At 40.5% G+C, this 17440-nt stretch overlaps 1 protein-coding gene across 1 annotated transcript in view; it reads right to left on the minus strand.

Annotated features, from left to right (window-relative positions):
• gsap (gamma-secretase activating protein) overlaps positions 1-7728 on the minus strand; it is a 175170-nt gene extending 167442 nt beyond the window's left edge. The window contains exon 1 of the mRNA XM_028811696.2: positions 7378-7728. Within this exon, the coding sequence (XP_028667529.2) occupies positions 7378-7468 (91 nt within the window). The 5' untranslated portion in view covers positions 7469-7728. The remainder of the gene's footprint in view (positions 1-7377) is intronic.
• Positions 7729-17440: the final 9712 nt, after the last annotated feature.

Raw genomic sequence — 17440 nt, forward strand, 5'->3', positions numbered from 1 at the left:
CCAAGTATGAGTGGATCCTGCTATGAACTGGTACCCTTCACCTGATCCTTTAATGGCATTGTGCCCACTACTGACGGGATAGGGCGGTGCTCCTTGCTACTCTGAGTAAGCAGATTTGAAAATGACTACAGTAATCCCTCCTCCATTGCGGGGGTTGCGTTCCAGAGCCACCCGCGAAATAAGAAAATCCGCGAAGTAGAAACCATATGTTTATATGGTTATTTTTATATTGTCATGCTTGGGTCACAGATTTGCGCAGAAACACAGGAGGTTGTAGAGAGACAGGAACGTTATTCAAACACTGCAAACAAACATTTGTCTCTTTTTCAAAAGTTTAAACTGTGCTCCATGACAAGACAGAGATGACAGTTCTGTCTCACAATTAAAAGAATGCAAACATATCTTCCTCTTCAAAGGAGTGCCCGTCAGGAGCATATAAAGTCACAGAGATAGAGAAAAGCAAACAAATCAATAGGGCGAAGCACCACGGCACAAAGCTGTTGAAGGCCGCAGCTCACACCCCCTCCGTCAGGAGCAGACAAAGAGAGATAGAGAGAGACAGAGTTTGTTTTTCAAGCAAAAATCAATACGTGCCCTTCGAGCTTTTAAGTATGCGAAGCACCAGTGCAGCATGTCGTTTCAGGAAGCAGCTGCACAAAAGATAGCAACTTGAAGATAATCTTTCAGCATTTTTAGACGAGCGTCCGTATCGTCTAGGTGTGCGAACAGCCCCCCTGCTCAATCCCCCTACGTCAGGATCAGAGAAAGTCAGCGCAAGAGAGACAGAGAAAAGTAAGTTGGGTAGTTTCTCAGCCATCTGCCAATAGCGTCCCTTGTATGAAATCAACTGGGCAAACCAACTGAGGAAGCATGTACCAGAAATTAAAAGACCCATTGTCCGCAGAAATCCGCGAACCAGCAAAAAATCCGTGATATATATTTAAATATGCTTACATATAAAATCCGCGATGGAGTGAAGCCGCGAAAGGCGAAGCGCGATATAGCGAGGGATTACTGTATTACCATTATTAGTCTGCCAGCGAACGAAACTAATTTTCTTTGAGATTACCATGAACCGTTTCCAAAACCAAAAGACATTTCGACAACGTAAAGACGAATTAAAGCATCATAGGAAAAAGCCTTTTACAAAGTCCTCACTTCTCCACTGTTAGAGATGTGGCAGCTTTAACTTATGGGTATGTCTACAGCTAATTTTGTTGAAAGTTATTTTTAAAGAATGTTTCTTACATTTTGCGTGTGCCACTGATCATTTCAAAGACAGTCAGAATATCATAAACATTTTAAAGAAATTACAATTTTTGAGTTTTTTCAAAACCCAAATTAGCAGAAATCAATTAATCTGATAAGAGCCAAAAGTGAATACAAATTCACTAAACAATCCAAATCAATTTCCAGAACTTTTGTACTAATGAGAGCAAGAGTATACTTTAACTGGTTTTAGCCTCTAGTTCAAGTTTAGTAGATTTCCTCCCAAAGTACAGTTTAAACATAGGCTTTTGCCTGTTATCCATGTCTTTGACTTCCAATGTGTGGGCTTTCCTACAGAAATCTGACACACAGGACAGGAGCACAGCAAGGCAACCTGTAATGTACAGCTTGTTGAACACAGGCTATACCAATATATGCAGAGTATATTTAATTAAAAAAACATTTATTCAAATCTGTAACAGGCATCAGGAAATTCTATTAGACAATATTAGGATATCCATTTGTAATAAGCAATACAAAAGATTTTGCCTTATACAACAATATGATAATGACTTCACACACACACAAACATCAATGACAGAGTGGTTTAAACAAAACAAACTTCACACTTTAAAATTGCCAATTCAGAGCCATAAACTTACCCTACTAAAATACTAAGACATGGCCCAATGTAAGACGGCCATGCAGTTCAACCCAAAAAAATACATTAACTGAAAAACCACTATAAAGAGAAATTAGCCAAAATATCTATTAAACAGCAGGTGCAATTAATAATTAACGTTTGGCTGAGGTTATTGTTGCTAAGACATTTTCCACCAGTTACCTAAAACTGAGGTCACCGAGGTGGTCAAAAAACTCCTTGGTGGCAGGGCCCCGGGGGTGGATGAGACACACCCGGAGTTCCTCAAGGCTCTGGATGTTGTAGGACTGTCTTGGTTGACACGCCTCTGCAACATCGCATGGACATCAGGGACAGTGCCTCTGGATTGGCAGACCGGGGTGGTGGTCCCCCCCTCTTTAAGAAGGGGGATCAGAGGGTGTGTTCCAACTACAGAGGGATCACACTCCTCAGCCTCCCTGGAAAAGTCTATTCAGGGGTCCTGGAGAGGAGGGTCCGTCGGATAGTCGAGCCTCGGATTCAGGAGGAACAGTGTGGTTTTCGTCCTGGTCGCGGAACAGTGGACCAGCTCTATTCCCTTAGCAGGGTCCTGGAGGGTTCATGGGAGTTTGCCCAACCAGTCTACATGTGTTTTGTGGACTTGGAAAAGGCATTCGACCGTGTCCCTCGGGGAATCCTGTGGGGGGTACTCCGGGAGTATGAGGTACCGGACCCCCTGATAAGGGCTGTTCGGTCCCTGTACGATCATTGCCAGAGCCTGGTCCGCATTGCCGGCAGTAAGTCGAACCCGTTTCCAGTGAGAGTTGGACTCCGCCAGGGCTGCCCTTTGTCACCGATTCTGTTCATAACTTTTATGGACAGAATTTCTAGGCGCAGCCAGGGCGTTGAGGGGGTCCGGTTTGGTGGGCTCAGGATTGGGTCACTGCTTTTTGCAGATGATGTTGTCCTGTTTGCTTCATCAGGCCGTGATCTTCAGCTCTCTCTGGATCGGTTCGCAGCCGAGTGTGAAGCGGCTGGGATGAGAATCAGCACCTCCAAATCCGAGACCATGGTCCTCAGCCGGAAAAGGGTGGAGTGCCCTCTCAGGGTTGGTAGCGAGATCCTGCCCCAAGTGGAGGAGTTCAAGTATCTCGGGGTCTTGTTCACGAGTGAGGGAAGAATGGAGCGTGAGATCAACAGGCGGATCGGTGCGGCATCCGCAGTAATGCGGGCGCTGCATCAGTCTGTCGTGGTGAAAAAGGAGCTGAGCCGCAAGGCAAAGCTCTCAGTTTACCAGTCGATCTATGTTCCTACCCTCACCTATGGTCATGAGCTATGGGTAGTGACCGAAAGAACGAGATCGCGAATATAAGCGGCTGAAATGAGTTTCCTCCGCAGGGTGTCTAGGCTCTCCCTTAAAGATAGGGTGAGAAGCTCAGTCATCCGGGAGGGGCTCAGAGTAGAGCCGCTGCTCCTCCACATCGAGAGGAGTCAGATGAGGTGGCTCGGGCATCTGATCAGGTAGCCTCCTGGACGCCTCCCTGGTGAGGTGTTCCGGGCACATCTAACCGGGAGGAGGCCCCGGGGAAGACCCAGGACACGTTGGAGGGACTATGTCTCTCGACTGGCCTGGGAACGCCTTGGGATTCTCCCGGAAGAGCTAGAAGAAGTGGCCGGGGAGAGGGAAGTCTGGGCATCTCTGCTCAAGCTGCTGCCCCCGCGACCCGACCTCGGATAAGCAGGAGACAATGGATGGATGGATGGATACCTAAAACTAAAGGTCATAAAGCCTTAACAGGAATATTTAAACAATGATTATTAAATATACAAAATTGTAAAACTGTAATGTTTACATTTTTTCAATTTTAATGACTTAGACGAAGACCAGTGGTGTGTTTCCTGAAAACTTTATAATGCTGGATACTTCGTTACCATGTATTTAGAATTGTTCGTTAAGTAGCGAATGTTTCCTGAAACCCTTTGTAACTAAATGCGTACCTAAACTCATACATAATTTAATGAGTGAACCAACCCACTTTTTATTTTTAATGTTGCTCTTCATTTGGACTTTTGCCTGCAATTCTGACACAAAGAGACAAAAGCTGCCTTAAATACATCACAAAAAACACACTGATGCTCTTATTAGGAAAACGTAATAAAAATAACAATAATAATTCATTGATTTTGCAATATAAATATAAATTGACAATGTAGGCTATAGATTAGCACAAAAGGAGATTTTTTTAGCTTTAATACCTGTAGACAACTTGAGTACAGTAGATAATCAATTCACTAATCAAATCCTATGTAAATTAGTCAAATCTTTTAAAGTCGGAACATAAATAGCCCTTAGTGTCAGCAATAACCATTGCAGCTCTGCAGTGAATTGTGCTACTCAACCACAAATTCCACCCGAAGCCAAGTCGCAGGTCTAAATACTGTTTGAGTGTGGACATGAATGCCTTTGAACCATCTCAGTAATCAACATCTAACAATGAAATACAGGCTGCCAAAGGGTGATATAATAACCCTCCCTAGTCTGGCTCAGGATGAATTGGAAAAAGGAACATACCAGAATTTTGTACTTAGTCCCACTGTGCAGCTTCTGACAACTCTGTGTCTCAATGCCACCAGAGGGTTCCTGCAGGCTGTCAGTGGCACATGGCCTCAGCAAATTTCAAATGTGCATGCTGTGACCAGATTACAATTGCACCATGCACATAGTAAACCCTGAAACTGTGGGGTCAAATCCAGTACGAACATCAGTAAGTCACTTAACCTGTGTGTGTTCCAACTGATAAAACAAAAGAAATTTAACCAGTTGTGTCTCAGATGTTGTAAGTTGCCTTGGATAAAGTTGTCAGCCAAATAATAATGCAGTTCCTTGCATGACACTAAAATCGGTTTTCATATCACTGCAGTCATACTCGGCATTGTACGTGCAGTGGATGAAACGCTAATCCCCATTTATACTCCCAGCCTCTTAAATGGTTTTCAGTGCTACATGTCCAGGTGATGTGCAACCAACCATCAGGGACTTTTTACAGGCCTTGTGGCCAAGCTTCCTGCATGAAGTACACATGATCCTCATATCTGGTCTAACTGGTCTGGTCATATCTGGAGTATGTCAGATAGCAAGGAATTTTGCTCATGGCTGTTTACTGGGAGATAGAAGGTATCCTTTTCACAAATACCTACCAGCTCCAATGAGAGATTTCAGTTTTGATTTTTAATAAATTTGCAAATCTTTGTGAAAAAATGTTTTCACTTTGTCTTTACGGACTATTGAGTGTAGACTGATGGGTAAAATGGCAAATTTTTAAAGTTAAAATGAAATCTACCGTACAATAAAGTAAACAGAGAGTGAAAGGGTTTGAATACTTTTGGAATTCACTGTATACAGTACATATACACACAAACACACATTACCTCCCAGAAAGCCAGCGTAAATCTTTGAGATTTAATAGTACTCTCACCACTCAATTCTGCACAACCTAAAGCCCAAAAATGAACTAAAATGTTATTTAGAGATAACTGTATTAAGTTTGTTTTACTGTCATTGGTCACTGGTATGAGTCCTGTACTGTAATCAGATCACAGGAGGGAAAAAAGTGATGGCTGATGTCTTTAATCATACAGTTTGCCTTTCTATGGCAGGGTAAGCTATTCAGTATGGCAGTAACATTCTGAGGTAACTTAACCACCCTCTGAAGGGTTTTGTGGTCCTAAGCTCAGCATATGTAATTCAAGGTAGTTACACGGCCAGTAAGCCTGGACTCTACTGTGCACCTATAGAAGCTAGTAAACACAGATAATGATATCCAAGCATTCCACACACCTCTGAGGAAGTAAAGACAATTTCTATAGTATTGGCGAGAGTATGATCTGCCTTCTAAAGTCAATGAGCAGTCCCTTGCTTTTGCTGATGTTAAGGGAGACCTTCTTGACTCATCACCATTGTTAATGGGTAAGCCATTTCATCATCATTGTTGCTGATCAGGCCTAAGAGAGCAGTATTTAACTTCTATCATAAAATGTGATTTCACTGGGCAATGTTATTCAAGACACAAAATTAACAAGACTGTTGGTGTGGTCTTCAAGGGACAAAGTTAAATCAATACCTCCAGAGTACATGTCAAGACACAGTTTCTCATCAAGTGGCAAATAATTTCATTCTTCACTTAAATGTTAGAAAATTGATCATTCACGGATAATTATACAAGAAAAGGCCTTTCACTTTATATATACCTACACTACAGCCAGATTATACAGTATATCTGAACACCAGTTTGAAACAATAATTTCTAGATGCTCACTGAATAAAGGCTGACATAAAACTACATTTTAAAATAACAAAATTAAGAATTTTTAATCCTAATTAAAAATTGAAGACTCTATATAGTTTTTGAATGCTGCAGCTATATGAATTGAATTAAGCTGGTTGACATTAAATAAGCTACATTTGAAAAAAAATGTGAACTACATCCTGGGCTAGCTCTGTAGCCACAGTCTTAAATTGGATTAAACATGTTTTGAAAATGAATGAGCTAAAGACAATTAATTTAAAGCAGACTCTCTTACAAACACTACTGATTCAAGCAAGCTCAGATCACTGTGCTTTATACAGTGAGCCAAGAAAATGTCAAAATAGTCTTTAGTTAATGTGTGTGACTTTAAATTCTTTTGAAATGCAATGGTCACAAATGTATACAATTAATACTCAGGGGAGTATAACTTGCCATTCATTTTTACATCTTGGATCTAGCAGGAAACCATTCCTCCATGTTAGGAAAGCACACATGTAGGTGGCTTAAAAACAGGACTTTCAGAACTCCAAAAAGTGGCAGAAAACGGTACCACGTATCAATGATTTAAACACAAAATATAATCATAATCATTGGCCATATTTCAGTATTTATTTTCAATACAGAATGAAAACTAGTTCGTTCATGTTGACTGACAAGCTGTCACATCGATATATGTATATTTAGATTGTGTTCGGTTGTGCAAATTGCTTCCATGCCAATTGCTGTAATAAGAAAAAAGGAAAAAAAAAAAGCTTTTTGAGTTGCGGGTGTGACAAGCACAGCATCATTGCTTGTTGTTATTATTTTTTGCACAAGGTCATTTGGAGCCATCTCTTGGCCTATATGAACGTTGCCTGAGCATTCCAAGAAATAGCACGAACTACTTTCCACTTGTCAAAGGCCATAGAGTGTCACTTAAATATTTCAGTATTCTAATGTGCATTTCCAGTTATAGGAGTGGTTATACAGTATCCCAACACCGCAATAAAAGAAAACATATAAATCGTATTGTTCTCTTCGTGATTGCTCAGTACTGCTTTCATGCGCCAACTTTAAGTTTGTGTTACTTTAGAACAAACGGTTTTGCTTTACCTTAATCTGTACAAAACGCCAGACAAGCTAAACTCCCATTATAAAAGGCATATTCCGAGATATATTTGGGAAAGAAGAACAAGAAACTGTGCGTTTCAAGACCTGCGCTGCACGAAATGTCTTGCAATTACAGTAAGTAGGGTATATTACCTACTGTCCCTTCATTTGTGTTTTCCCGTAATTCCAAGAGATGGGGTATCACATCAGCGTGGAGATCAAACGTACACTTTAAACCCAACATGTGGATTGGTCTCTGGAGTCACCGGGAAATCTCACACTGTAACAAGCAAAATGCCTGATACAGGTCTCCTTAAGCTTTGCCAGCACACACCACGAACTAATCAGATTCCCTCTGACAAATTTTTTTCCTGTAGAATATTCCCAGCTGTCAGCAAGGGTGTTGTCCATACCCTCCAGCACTGTAAACCACCATCCGCTTACACTCCTTCACCTATCCTGAGTAAGGGAAGATACTTTCAATTCGTAAACTCTTCTGTCCCGCCCCGGCACAATCTCATTGGCTATTCTGCGAGCATTTCCTGTAACGTCATTGTATTGCGGCAGCAATTTCCACAAAATGCGGAAGAAAATCTTTTCGAGGGACTGTCTTAGATATTTACAAAGCATGGAAAGAAATACTGACTCTTTCATATTCACGTTTTTGTATGTGAACGTCCGTAGATAATGAAATGGAAATGTTCGTCTTCGGTTCGTTTTGAGAATAATTTTAGAACGGATTGTGCTAGATGTTGGGCACGTGAATATGAATAACTCAGTCAGCAGACCAGGGTGAGCTCAGTTATCCGTGAAACCTAGTGATGGGCGGAGTGAAGCCTCACGAAGCATCAAAACGTTTGAAGCAATTGTGTCGGAAATCGTATCGAAGCTGCGAAGCATTTGACTCGCACCTCTCTAGTGACACCTCCTGGCCATTTTCATTAACGTTACACAAACTCATGATCCACTTCAATGACGTCTGTTAAAACTCTTACTACTTTTACTTTTTCGCTGCTACAGACTGACAACGAAGAGAAGAGTTCGTCAGCAGCTTCTAGTGTCTGATGTCTAAAAAATATAAATATATATATAACTAACGCCGACAGGCAGAATGCACTATACGATAGCAAGAGCTAAACAAAATAGATAGATAAATAGATAGATAGATACTTTATTAATCCCAAGGGGAAATTCACATACTCCAGCAGCACCTTACTGATACAAAAAACAATGTTAAATTAAAGATTGATAATAATGCAGGTAAAAACAGACAATAACTTTATATAATGTTAACGTTTACCCCCCCAACGGTAGAATTGAAGAGTCGCATAGTTTGGGGGAGGAACGATCTTCTCACTCCGTGGAGCAGGACAGTGACAGCAGTCTGTCGCTGAAGCTGCTCTTCTGTCTAGAGATGACACTGTTTAGTGGACTCCTCACTCATGCATCCTCGGCTCTTTCAATGAATATTTACTTTTGCACTGTATCATTATAATCGCTGCTGTTATTAGTATTATAATTAACCCTCATCTTTTCTTGAGATCACATTTAATAGCCTTAAATGTTTTCTTTGTTCTGACTTAATTAAAACGGTAAATAAAGGTTTATCCCTGTACTTTGCCATGATATAGGTAAGCACATTTGAGAAAGAAAAGGTGAAATCCTTAAATCACAGATGTTATTATTCGATCAAGTATTGAAATGTTTCATTTATTAATACTTTACAATATTTTGTGGAGCACAAAAGTAACGAGTTCGCTACGAAGAAAAGACGCCGTCAGTGGCTCAACTAACAAAGGTGGTTGTTTTTCAAATTCTGAGCGTAGTGCTACCCCGTGTTCGATCCGAATTAAAGACTCATCAAAATTAATAATAATAATAAAAAAAATGATCAGGAGTGAAATCTTTATAACCAATTTGAATTAAATAATTCTGAGAGGTACGGTGGATGGATCGCATAAGAGATCTGTTCGGGAATCATCCCCACTTAGAATCGCCATCAAAATGCGATGACTAACGTAAGGCAGCTCACGTATTTACATTAATCCATGTTGTATTAATTGCCATTTAACGTCCATGAACCCCTCCATTGAATAATGTGATAACAACCCCACTGTTGTAGATCAGGTTGAATTTGCTGTGCTGCACCAAACATTCAAAGGTGTCAATCCGGAGCACATCAGAGAGGCTGATAGACACGGCGCAGATCAGTCACCGACTCACAGACACACACGGGGCACTCCAAGGTGAGCAGTGCATGAATCAAGTGAGCATTGCATGTATCAAGGTCGGCATTAAAGATCCTCTTGAGTGCTGAGGCAACAAAAAGCAGCGGGATAGACACATCTGGACCTGCTGTCGAAAAAGCATTTGCTTTTAACAGCAGCATCCCTCCCTCCTGAACACAAGGTCCAGATAAGCGATCAGTAAAACGTTGTCTTAGTCTCAGCACAGTGCAATAATAAAACATTTCCTAAAACACATATGAGAGCTGTCCAGTCTGTATCATTCCTAAGCAATCTTCCAGTTATAGAGGTGCAATCCCAGTTACTAACACATTTACCGTGTAGCCCCACCCCACCCCCACCCCAACACTCAAAGTAAGAACACATTCCACCTTATTAATTTAATATTTAAAAAATGAAACCGCTAAAACCGCCATCAACAACTACAATAATAGTTGAAATCGTCACTCAAATATTTTTTTTTGTTATAGACATAAAACAAGATGCCCGTTTCCATTTGATATATCTTTACTAGTATTCTCGCCTTGCTCGCTCTCGGTCCAGGGTGGAATTTGCTGTTAAATGAAAAAAAAGAAAAACAGACTCTTTTGGGTGACAATTCATAATGGATGGACGTGGGACCCGAACCCACACAAGCCTTATTATGAAGCGGCAACGCTACTGTTGCACCACTACTGTTTTTCGATGCACTAAGCAGACATGCGTACTGGAATCGTCAAGTTTGGTTAGAAGCACTGAGCAGACATGAGTACTGGGATTGCATCATGACAGAGCCAAAGCAGTTCAGCAGACGAGTGAGTGGCCAAATCTACCATACTGTAGACCAGGGGTAGGCAACGTCGGTCCTGGAGTGCCACAGTATGTGCAGGTTTTTGTTCCAACCCAGTTCCTTAACGAGAACTCAATTATTGCTGATGAAGCACATATTGCTTAAGTGACATTTTAATGCTTCATTTTAGTGGTCTCGCTTGTTAAGGTTCTCCAACCTTAATTGCTTATTTCAATCTTAAACTGCTGCATTCAGTGTTTTAATTGCTCCTTATTAGCAATAAGATGTAAAACAGGGGTAGGCAATGTCGATCCTGGTGAGCCGCAGTGGCTACAGGTTTTCATTCCAACCCAATTGCTTAATTAGAAACCAATCATTGCCAATCTCAGACCTTATTTAATTTTGTGGCTTGTTAGTCTGTGCAATGTAAGGCTTTTATATCGTAGATTTTTTTCCTTTCCAAGGATATCATCCAAATGATTTGAAGCCTAAAACAAATCATTTTCAGTCTGTCACATTTTGTGTTTTATTAAATCAAACCGTGCATGATGAACACACACACATGTAATTGGAAAAAAGCTAGCTGGAGAACTGCTGGCTGCTTTGTCTTTTACATCTTATTGCTAATAAGGAGCAATTAAAACACTGAATGCAGCAGTTTAAGATTGAAATAAGCAATCAAGGTTGGAGAACCTTAACAAGCGAGACCACTAAAATGAAGCATTAAAATGTCACTTAAGCAATATGTGCTTCATCAGCAATAATTGAGTTCTCGTTAAGGAACTGGTTTGGAACAAAAACCTGCACATACTGTGGCACTCCAGGACCGACGTTGCCTACCCCTGCTGTAGACCTATATAGATAGACTCCGCATTCACTGTGTTCCCCAGTCGACACGATACGTCAGCGCGTACGCCATATTGCGAGTGGCAAAAGTGCCATTTAAACTAATACACATAAACGTGGAAACAAGGTTTTCTGATGAAAAAACAATAACGTTTAAAATAGTATCGTTTGCATACAACAGATTTTGGCGAATTGTTTAAATGCAATTATTTATATCCATTTATACACTAATAATGACAATTATTAAATTATTATTATTATTATTATTATTATTATTATATAAGTAACATTTTGGTTAATGCCTTAGTCACCTCACGTATAAATTACTGTAATGCTTTTCTATCTGGCATCCCACAAAAACTTATCCATCGCTTACAGCTTCTTCAAAATTCTGCTGCCAGGATAATAACCTGCTGTTCTAAATCCACTGAATATATTACATCTATTCTCTCTCAACTTCACTGGCTCCCTGTTAACTACAGAATACAATACAAAATACTGCTCTTAACATTTAAAGCTCTCCACAGCCTTGCTCCCCCCTACCTCACTGATCTCCTACAGACTTGCACTCCTCTCGCTCACTCAGATCCTCATCTGCAGCTCTACTTTCTGTACCACACATCAAACTCAGTTCTCTGGGAGCTCCAGCGTCTCTCATAGTGCTCCTCAACTCTGGAATTCTCTTCCCTCTCATATACATCAGCTCGATTCAATAACACATTTTAAAACTACCCTCAATACTAATCTTTTCAAACTGGCATACCAACTGTGAATTTTGCACTGTTACTGCCAGTTATCTTTGTTTGTCTTTCTTTTAACAGTGAAATGATACACTGAATGGCAAAAATAAAAATTTTATTGTATACAAATTGGCTTAATAATTTCTGAAAACATTTCACTCATTCCTCTCTCAATCTCTCTCACACACACATACGCACACACACACACACAATGTGGTAACTTAAATATATACAGGATAGCATATAAAATCCATGAAACAGAACTGTCTTACATAGCTTTTTCCGTGTGTTGCCACTCTTTAATTTGAGAGTATTCAGTCTGGCAATATGGTGCAGCCTTAGTTTGTGGAAGACAGACACAACTAAAGATATGAGCATAAAATGATAGTTGTCAGTTTCAAACTGTGTTTCCTCAATGTGCTCCGTGAGAAAAACACATCATCTGAACACTGATACACTGACAGCTTGTCCTAATGTCAACTGTCGGATAACACGCTCAGCTACTTTGACCATCTTGACTGTACCCTCAGAAGGAATCATCAAACCTCCTTTGGTTTTTTAATGTGAGCAAGTGGTAGCTTTGATCATGTGATGCCGATACAGCATCTGTTTCCAAACTAGCACGGCACACATCACAGGACAGCTTCCTAAAATCCCATCTAAGGGCTACCTCCCACTGCTTCATGAGGTGGATTTCTTTGGGAAACTTTCACAGTTTGAGAAATGTTAACATCTAACAACAATCTACATAGTGACTAAATACGTTTAGCCAAAACGTTGTTTGGAGGCTCACTTGAGCACATACTGTAAATGCATAGCTTTGCTAGCTTAGCCTGGCGTAGCTAAAGTTAAGATTATAAAACGGGATTTTCTAATGGCCAAATAATTGTTCATCTTTACCTATGAAATGTAATCCCTGTGATCTGGTTTGGAGCATATAGCGGTTTGTACAATCCCAAAGCAGCACATGCGTGAGGCGTCTTTATCCATTACTTCACTCCACAGCAATGCCACTCGCAATATGGAGGAGACGTTGACGTACGATGCGGCTGGTCATGAGGCGTCCATGTCTATGAAATCGACTGCTGACTGCACAGATATCAATGATGTCATCACCCCAGCGTGCCTCAAAATCACGTGACGGGCGCATTTGAAACAAGCATCGAAGCACCGTGCTTCGAAAACTCGACACAGTATCGAAACCTGAGTATCGAGCGGCCCATCACTATCGAGCGGCCCGTCACTAGTGAAACCTAACACTCTTACTCTAGCTTTTCTCCGTACACTTTGAAGATAAGTAGCTTTTAAAATAAATTAATAAGGATGCTAATGTATTAAAGTGAGTGTGGTTGTTTGTGAGTGGGTGGCACTCTTTTCTCCCCGCCAACTTTATTTTGGTTGGGTGGGTTAGAACACGGGTGGATGAAAGTTTGTTTAAGTTTATAAACCAGCGAATATTACCCAAGGAATGTTTAGGGTTTCGAGGGCTGTTTCCAAAGCCATAAAAGATCACTTTTAATGACATACATAAATGAGTCGTGCACGAGGTACTAAGAGTTTATTCTTAGAAAAGTGAAAGAGGTAGATTTTAAGCTTGTGATTTAGTGATTCCACTAAAGACAACTTTAACAAGAAACTGAACCAAATTAACTCATTAGTGCTGAACATTTCCTTTACATGCCCTGCGCCCCTTTATTGTAAGTAGTGACAATTTGTACTTGTTTAACAACTTTGTGATTGCCAGTACAATTTTCTACACACTTGTGTGCTGGACTGGTATCATCACTTCAAGAGAGGCCCACTGAATCACAATCTAATTAAAAGGACGGCCTGGAGGAAGTAGTAATGGAAAGAATTAAAACAAAACTGAGTGCCATTAAGAACAATGCTGCACATCCTCTCTCTGAGACACTAACACTGAATGCTTCAGCCAACTCATCATTCTGCAGAAGTGGGCCAAGAAAAGCTACAGGGGCTTCTTTATACCAAGAGCAATGTGACTGAGACTGTCATGTCAGAAGATTTCGTTCTTTGTAGTCATTCTGGTGTGTGTTCAGACCATAGTGTATTTATATTTATTTGAAGAGCCTTGTAAAAAGCCAGATTTCTTCCTGAGGATATCTATCTATCTATCTATCTATCTATCTATCTATCTATCTATCTATCTATCAGTGACATTTCATGACCAGGGCTTTCACAGAATTCAGTACTAGAGCATGTCCTTCCCTATGGATCAGGGCAAAGTCCTAATTACATTCTCTTTAAAAAAAAAAAAAGACCAAGAAATACACAGGAACACAACTGTCTTCCGGGTGGCACAGTGGTAACGACCTGTGGGCTTGAGTTTGAGACCCAAAGTGATAGGAAACTGCTTTGCCTTGCACCTTTCAAATAATTCATGAATGTGTTTTTGTCTCACATTGGATACAACACATGCTATACCATTTAGGTGAAGTAGGCAGTCATCTAGGGTGGCAAAAGAGAGTTGCATTTCTTTAACAATAAAGTCTTACAAACACTCTGACCCAATACATTGCTAATCATGCTGTTCTGTATTATTTCAGCATTCTAGAGAAGGTGTTAATATCTGACAACCTAAACAATCCACCAATATCATAAACAAGAATAATGCTAATTATAATGGTAATAATATTCAGTCTGTAGCAGAGAAGAGGCAGACATGGCAAAATAAAATTAAATAAAAATGATAACAGGACTACAGCTGTTGAATGCATTGCTAAAGGCTGATTTAATTAAAACTATAATCATCTCCCAAATTGGCTTACTTTAAAGCTTGTTTTAAAACTTGGCAAATATCTTTCTCTGTGTGAGATTTGTTCTTGGCACAGTAAAGCATTTCTCCATAGTCTGTCTGTCACTTGAATTTTGTTTTCTTTAGAGAAATGTTAAATGCTATAAAGAAATAAATAAAGCCTACTAATATAGTTGAATTCCTACTTTTTTGCTGAAATGGCATCCCTCAAGAGTATATTTATCTGAAACAGTCTTTTAAATAGACTTTGCAAAAAGTAATCAACTGCAAATTTACTGTTTGGTTTCCCAAATTTCCATTCTTTGCTGTTCCCTTTCCAGGTCTCATTGTACACATCTAGCAGTGATGATTCCAACCAAAACAAGATGGGGTGGGGAGTAGGGCATCATTAACAACTTAGTTGAAGGCATCAAAAATATTACAATCGTCTCTGCTTGTGAGTGTGCCCTGCAGTAGACTGTTTGTGCCCACTTTATACCTGATGCTACAGGGATTGACTCCTTCCATCCTTAATTGAGTAAGTGGGTTAGAACGTGGATGAATAAATTAGTGAGTTACATGTGAATTGGTCTACACCTGACTTGCATATCACATAAACACATATATTGTACAGTATATAAACAGGAGCCAAGTATGCAGTTATAGTTAGTGAGAATTCTCATTCTGTGTGCGTGAATAACGTTTGTTAAATAGAGTGCATAGTTGGTGTTTTTTGTTGAAGATAAGAACAGGAGAACTTTGTGCCCCTTTTTCCCTCCACATGCTTCAAAAAGACTGATCTGTCCCATAAATAATGATTCAGGTTTTCCCTGCTCATTGGTAGTCCTTTCACGTATTTGATATTTAGGAGGAAAACTGGAGTACTCTAAGAAAAAAATCCACACAGGCAGCAGGAAAGCCTGTTCCCACCACAGTTAAGATTCAAACATTTTATCACTGCACTACTACTTCATCCATTTTCCCCTTTGCAGGGAGCTGTTGCCTATCTTGGCAGCATGCAAGGCAGTCATCATGCTATTATGAGGTACCAGTCCATTGTGCAGTGTACTCATTCACAATTGGCTGATTTAGCATTAGTACCTCTTAAGCTACCCTGCACCTCTTTCAAATATGGGATGAAAGCCCCAAGGTTAGTATAAAATATCAATTTTAACTTGGTACTTTCCACTATTGGTAGTATTCAGGAAATTATAATTAATAATGGAAGTTTTAAATTTTGATAGATCAGTGGTTAGTACAGCTCTAGAATTCTGGGTTCAAATCCTATCCTTATGACACCTGTAGAAATACATGAATCATAGATTCATTGGTCACATTACTGATGTAAAAAGGAAAGCAAACATTCTTTGAAAAGTTAGATTTCAATATTAATGCAAGCTTTGGCCATATTGCTTTACATCACACCATTATAGATCATAACATAATGACACAATTACAGATCATAAGAGTATGGTATGCAGTATAACATAGATATGGGGAGGTTGTTGCATGGTTACAACTAAAGCAATTGCTTTGTTCTTTTCATTTGTGCAGCTTATAGTCTTGTGAGCCATACTGTAGATTAATAATATTGTCCAACTGATTGTTACTTTCTGCATTTAAAAATGTTTAATGTATACATTAAGCATAAAGTATAGACAAAATGCTTATCTTAATACATAATTCGCCAGTCTCCTCACTCACTCACTCACTCACTCACTCACGTCCGTCCGAAGCCGAATGCGCAGTCACCTTCTGCGCAGCTGCCCGAAAAACCTTACGAGACCGACATTGCGGCAGGCGGCGGATTTACGGCCGTGAAAATTCAAAGAGAAAGGCGACTACGGCTGCGAAAATTCAAAGAGAAAGGCGACTTCGACCAACATCCAACCCCAACATTGTGGGAGGCGGTGGATTTACGGCCGCAAAAATTCAAAGAGAAAGGCGTCTTCAATTAAAGCTGTAGAGGCCTGAAAGGCGGTTTCGACTACAGCTCAAGGCCTAATTACGCATTCATTCAATACACCTATATCAGGTTTGTGGTGCTTATACTTATTACTATTCCACTCGTTCCCGTTTTATCTTACGTTGTTGAAACGGGCTCTTTGTCTAGTATATATATATATATATACTATCTTTTTAGTTAGCCAATAAAATATGTCATTTTGCTTGGCTTTTCTCTCTACAAGAAATGTGTCTGACAATAGCACTCACACAAATGAGAAATGATTTCACTTTGTAACAAAGGTGCTATATAGGCGCCAGACCTGACACAGATAGACACAGAGCCCCGTATGAAACAAATAAAGGCTTTTATTTTCTTCACCCATGGGCACATGTCTTCCCCGTGACCCACAGGCAATACACAGTCCATAAAGCACTTTTACAACACAACACTCTTCTTTTCTTTTACCACCACTCCTCCTCAAGCTTCATCTCCTTCCTCCCAACTCTGGCTTTCTGAGAGGTGGTGGCTGGCCCTTTTTATAGCCCACCCGGAAGCATTCCAGGTGCTAGACCACCTGGTCCTAATTGCGCTTCCGGGTGGGGCTGAAGATTCGTCCAGCCGGGCGTCCAGCCGGGCTGCTGACTCCATGCAGCTCCCCCTAGCGGCCATCCGAGCCCCCAACCAGGCTGTGGAGGACTCCATCTCCCATGGAGCAATGCGACACCAAGCGTCTCAGGGGAGGTATTGAGCTGCCCATGGTTGCTGCCCCAGAACAGATGCAGAAGGGGCGTCCCTGCCGGGCATGGGACCCGGCTGTCCACCACAACTTTCACCAAACAAAAAATCTATTAATTGTCGTGGATATGCTTCTTCATTTGGAAGAAACACTACTCTTTTTTCCCCTGATGGCAACAC

The sequence above is a fragment of the Erpetoichthys calabaricus genome, chromosome 1 (assembly GCF_900747795.2).
Source record: "Erpetoichthys calabaricus chromosome 1, fErpCal1.3, whole genome shotgun sequence".
Classification (NCBI taxonomy): domain Eukaryota; kingdom Metazoa; phylum Chordata; class Cladistia; order Polypteriformes; family Polypteridae; genus Erpetoichthys; species Erpetoichthys calabaricus.